At 31.1% G+C, this 6,223-nt stretch overlaps 2 protein-coding genes across 2 annotated transcripts in view; both read left to right on the forward strand.

Annotated features, from left to right (window-relative positions):
• LOC112524141 (probable serine/threonine-protein kinase PBL21) overlaps positions 1 to 887 on the forward strand; it is an 8,569-nt gene extending 7,682 nt beyond the window's left edge. Inside the window, exon 7 of the mRNA XM_025133817.1 lies at positions 639 to 887. The gene's annotated coding sequence lies outside the window, so the exon portion shown is untranslated. The remainder of the gene's footprint in view (positions 1 to 638) is intronic.
• Positions 888 to 3,658: 2,771 nt separating this feature from the next.
• Positions 3,659 to 6,223, forward strand: part of LOC112524400 (probable serine/threonine-protein kinase PIX13) — a 5,811-nt gene continuing 3,246 nt past the window's right edge. Inside the window, exons 1-2 of the mRNA XM_025134190.1 lie at positions 3,659 to 4,005; positions 5,904 to 6,039. Coding sequence (XP_024989958.1) covers positions 3,688 to 4,005; positions 5,904 to 6,039 — 454 coding nt within the window. The 5' untranslated portion in view covers positions 3,659 to 3,687. The remainder of the gene's footprint in view (positions 4,006 to 5,903; positions 6,040 to 6,223) is intronic.

The following is a 6,223-nucleotide window of genomic DNA, read 5'->3' on the forward strand; positions in this document are numbered from 1 at the left end:
GGTTCTCGTTTGAACCCTTCCCTATATATATATATATATATACACACACACACATATATATATATATACATACTATATATACACACACACACACATATATATATATATATATATATACATATAAAATCCCCAGTGGACTGAGAAGGACTCGAATCGATGACCCCTTGGTAGTAGGACTCCCAAAGCCTTGTTGCCACTTAAGTAACCCTTCAAGATTATGATGAATAATATTTTAAACCATGGAAGTTTAATAATCACCTCATCTATTTGGCTAAAATCAACATATTTTGCCGTGATTCCTATTGAGTATAACGATGATTTTTTCCTTAATTGGTGTAACAAATGTTCAATTCTTTCTATCCCGGACCAATTTTGACCGGTAATTGATAGTTCTTGTAAGTATGAAAATCATACTGTAATTCTTGTCTACGTAGAAAAATATCACATCAAAATTAACAGATGTCACGTAGACTAACAACCCATTTATCAAGTAGAACGAGCACGAATTTGGAAGAATTGAACGTTTGTTACGGTAATTAAGAAAAAAATCTATCGCTACACTAAATGGAAGCTAAATTAAATTTCATTTTGTATCGTATGGCGTTATGAGCTGCTAATTCACTTCCATCCTCGTGCAGGGTTCATGCTTTGCTACGATGGATCGTGGATATATCGTCTTTGTTGCCCGTGGTATATAATTCGTAAGAACACCGATGTTCATTTCATTTCCAAATGGGGTTTTCTGTTTTTGTTTCGGTTTGATAGAGAATTGAAAATGTAGATAAAGTGTATGCTTCCTTACGACCTTGTACTTTCACGTGTGTGGAGTTATAACGATGGTTCTATCGTTATATGTAGATGAACATGTGAACCGAACTTTCTATTTCTTTTATCATTTTAACAATTTTATTTGATGTGTCTTATTTATATAACTAAATAACCTGCTGTTTTTATGGAAACAACCACTCTACTTTTTAAGGATAGATGTTAGGTCTGTTTACATTTCACCCTCCCAAACCCATGAAAGTGGGATATACCGACTTGTTTGGGTTATTTAATCGTAAGAAAAGATCTGAACCATTGAACACTTTCAATTTCATGTTCACCCATAAATTGCGCTATAAAAGAGAATTGATTAATGTTGACACTCAATTAGGATTGATCCAAATGTGGAGATCTCTTCTTACAATAACTTTCATTCTCACTGAAACCCAATTCATTTAACTGGTTTCAACATGTTTTAGAGCATTTGCCATTTATCAACAAAGAACATGCAAGGACTTAGGGGTCACAAATGAGTTGGTTTCACATGTTGATTGGGGCCATCTATTAAGAACATTCTGATGCATATTGATAACAACATTAAAGACATCAAATTTGCAATACCTTTGACCGTTGGTACGACGTGTGCATTACTTGTTCAAAGCATACATACATCACATTATCATCATAAATAACATTAAATTCAATAAATACTAATTTATATAAAACTATTTTCAAGTATTCTTATATATAATTAATTAATAATTAATTTTAAATTAATATTATCTAGCATATAAGTTTTACATAGTATCGTCAATCTGTTCTACCAATTCATATAAAACTATTCAAAGTATCACTCTATGTAAATCAATATAAATCACTTGAGTTTTCGTCTTACTTCATTCATGTTAATGTTTTTTGTAACCGTTTTTCACTTTTCGGCATATATTTGTTTCACATATGAGTTTGTATCATATGTATTCAATTCACAATGTAAAACTTTTTTACGTGTAATTTTTGTTTTCTAAACATGTCAAAAGTGTTTACATTGTGAATCAAGTACATGTGAAACAAATATATGTTAATTAATTTTCTAATCCTAGTCTTAGATGAAAAAAAGCATATGAAATAACACATGATGCACAGTATCTTAAGATTATTACAATTTCATGAGTTCTTAAAGGAGGGTCCCTACACACACACACACACACACACACACACATATATATATATATATATATATATAAAAGTTATGTGATTAATTAAGACATGTTCAAATTATAAAGCTAAGTATCATGAGAAGGTAAATGAAATGTTGTGAATTATTGCGAACAAAGTACATATGAAACAAATATATGTTAATCAATTTTTTAAACTGTAGTTTTAGATGAAAAAAAATCATATGAAATAACACATGACACACAAGTTTTCAAGGTTATCATAATTTCATGAGTTCTCAAAAGAAGATTCTATATATACACACACGGGTAAAGAACAAAGGAGAACCTTGAAAAAAAGAACCGGAGAACCATGAAAAAATGGATGAAAAAATATCAAAATGAATGTCAAATTAAAGATAATAAAATGATCGTTTATTTGGTGTAATTTGTTTCGCTTAAATTTTTGTTGTATTTCACCTATTTTCTATTTAAAAATTTGGGAAAAATATGTTTATTTTTTTTAAAAGATAGTTATAACCAACTTTTTAATCATATATGTTGGATCATCTCAATCTAACGGTTTTGATTGGTTCTTCAATTCTTTATTTTTAAGGGTTCTTCACCGGTAGGAATTGCAACGGGCCGGTTTTTAGGGTCACCGTCCCGGAAACATTAAACCATAACCATCCCTATAACCGTCCCGATCCCCGTCGGGGATCTTCATCGAGTCCCCGCGGTTTCCTCGATCCATGTTGGGGAACCCGTTAAGAATAAAATAACCGTTACCGGTTACCCGTTGATTTTACACGGACCCAAACCCAAATTGTATTGGAGTATTGCAACAGATTTTATTTATAGGAGGAGAATTCACTCACTATACTCTTTCGTTTAACCCTCAGTTGTTGTAATAATTTGTCTTGCAGGTCATCAATCATCAAAGGATAAAGACAAAGAGAAGATGTAATGGAATTATGGAACAAAGTTTTGTTATGACGAATTTTTTTGTTAATCTATCCTATCGGGTTGCTATATGTAAATAGATTTGAATCATTTGTAAATATTGGAACCTGATGTAGCGCTTTCAATAGTTATGCAGTAGGAACTAATTAACTGAATTTTACTCTTTCTCTTAGATCTCTCTCTATATATATAACGTTAACCCGTTAGTACCTCATTTTATTGAGTTAGAAAACTATCGAAAGTATGGCATATATTTATATTCATGATGAATGTTACGTGACACGTTTTTAGAGCTCTCAGTTCTCAATGGAAATGAGTTCCTAATCGAAAGTACGATGGAATTTACAGAAAAAGAGAGATATTTGATTATTAAATGTTTTTAGTAGGTCAAGCTAATTTGTGAATTGTGGTCAAGAAAATAGTGTATACATACAATACATCTCTCCTTTTCATACATCATTTCTCTACTCTTACCCACAAACACACATCTTCATTAACACGCCAATACATATATTGTGTAGATATATATACATATATATATATATAGAGAGAGAGAGAGAGAGAGAGAGAAAAAGATATATATATATATATAGAGAGAGAGAGAGAGGGAGGGAGAGGGAGAGATCGGATGGGAAACTGCTGTCCGAAGCCTGTTAATAATTTTACAAGCACCGGTAAATTCTCAATCCCAGGTGAGACCCATCTTTATGATCACATTCTTTTTAATTCTTCATTGTATTGCTTTTTTCTGCAATTATATGTATATATAATTTCAACAGTCCCCAGAAACCTCAAAAAGAAACCTATGAATACGGAAAAACAACCCATCACGGCGGCAGAAGGTGGTTCTGATCATCATGGTGGCACCGCCACTTCTGAAAAGGCAGTGGTGTCTAGGGGCCAAATAGTAATACCAAAGTTAAAGATGTACACTTTCGCCGAGCTACAGAGCGCCACCAAGAATTTCCGGCCGGCCACCATCTTGGGAGAAGGTGGTTTTGGGCAGGTTTATAAAGGGTGGGTGGATGGTGTGACTTACGCGCCGTCGAAGGCCGGTGTTGGGATTCCCGTCGCCGTAAAGAAATCAGATTCCGACAGCTTTCAAGGCCTTAAAGAATGGCAGGTTTGTCTTCTATCACTTGTTTATTTCTGTCCATTTGGTTAATTTTCTTTAAATTGAATTATTGGCTACGTACGTAAACGTAACAATTGCATGTCACAAGGTGGCATGACGCTTGCATCACTTTTCTTTCTACTTCTACTTTGTGCATCACGGTAGATCATGGGTTGAGTTGATCGGGTTGAGGACATTTGTACAACCCAACTTAATGCTTGCGATTTTGAAAAATCTTAATCCAACCCAATCAAACCCAACCCGTACGAGTTAGTCGGGTTGGTTGGGTTGATACTTTAATATATTAAAATATTTTTCTAACCTTGAATATATTATTTCTCTACTCATAATTTCTTTTTCATCATCAACCATTTGATACAACTTATTCATATTTMTTACGTATATCACATTCAGTTAATTTTCTCAATTTACATATATATGTTCACAGTTACTGAATRAGTTATATAGAGATATGAATAGATTGAAAATATGTGTATATGAAAAACATACATGATAGTGTAATTGTCTAATGTATATACTAATAGAAATTCAACAATTATATTAAATCCAAGAAATAAAAGGATATCCGGTTCATCGGGTTGGGTTGGGTTCAAATAATAGTAACTCAATATCCACTCAATACCTACGGTTTGACAATTTTACAACTCGATTAGACATCGTGTTGCTTTAGGTTGGGTTATTTCGCATTAAATTGTGTTAAATTGGTCGGGTTAGTCGGGTTTTTGAACATCCCTACTAAATAGTAAATACTATCAAATTGTCATATCTTATAACAGAGTTTTTTAAAATAAAAAAAATAGAGATATTGAATAAACTTTTACTTCGATAGATTCTTAAAAAGGTCATTAAAGTCAATTCATGTGTAAATAAATAAAAAATTTACCAAAACTTAAAAGAAAAATAGTTGGTAATTGGTAAGTGATAGTGTCCGTACAAAGGTCATTAAAGTCAATTCATGTGTAAATAAATAAAAAATTTACCAAAACTTAAAAGAAAAATAGTTGGTAATTGGTAAGTGATAGTGTCCGTACAAAGGTCATTAAAGTCAATTCATGTGTAGCAAAAAGTCGAGCTAATTTTCCTTATTTAATTAGGCAACTTGGATGAATATGTTATATTTAAAATCTTCAAAAGTGACATATTTTGAATTTATTTTCTATATATTTTAATACGTGGTTACGTTACTTAAATAGTTTTCTAGACTTCTCGTGTTTCTTACCGATTAAGAGTATATTATGGTTGACTTTTTCTAAAATATTTTTGTATTTATTTACGATATATTAAATAAACATTGCTTATTTTAAGATGTAAATAAAACATCAACAACTATTTTTTAAATATTTAGAAAATATAATTACAATAATGAAAGAAAATGCATTTATATATTAAAATAATTAAAAAAACACTAAAATTGAATATGGGGAAATATAAGACGTCATAACTTTTTTATGATTTTCAACGTATTAATAATATTTTAATTGGTGTAAGGTCAATTGTTGACTTTAAGGTCTTCGTTTAGGGTGGAGAACAAGTATTCATTTTGACACCTTCAAACAATATGAATTAAATATATTTGATTTCTTTAAATGTCAATTGTTGATTCCACGTTGGACATTCGGACTTTTTCAAACGTTATAGTTCAACAACTGATGAAAAATCGTGTGAGAAAAATAGTTAAAATGAGAAATGTAAGAAGAGATCTGAACCCTTGATCATTTTTAATCTAAAACTCATCCATAAATCGTGGTTGACATGGGAATTGATCCGGTGCATCTCATCTACGTGATAATATGTTCAGAGTATTGTTTTTTATAACTTTGGTTTATATATTTTTTATTATATAAATAATCAAGATGTTTAATTAGTATTGATGAAATTGTTGACAGGCTGAAGTGAAGTTCTTGGGGAAATTCAGCCATCCAAATCTTGTAAAGTTGTTGGGATATTGCTGGGAAAATAAGGAGTTTCTTCTTGTTTATGAATACATGCAAAAAGGAAGCTTAGAAAACCATCTCTTTAAAAGTGAGTCTTTATATATATATATATATATATATATATATATATATATATATATATATGGGAGCGATCAAATGCAAACCACTCAATTTGTACAAACCGTGCAAACCGCATTCAACCAATCATAATTTTTCATTTTGTTCATTTTTTTGTAATTATGAGAGGTTGATTAATCATTTTTATTGTGGAG

This window comes from Cynara cardunculus (genome assembly GCF_001531365.2).
Source record: "Cynara cardunculus var. scolymus isolate 2C chromosome LG 13, CcrdV1, whole genome shotgun sequence".
In the NCBI taxonomy this organism is placed as follows: domain Eukaryota; kingdom Viridiplantae; phylum Streptophyta; class Magnoliopsida; order Asterales; family Asteraceae; genus Cynara; species Cynara cardunculus.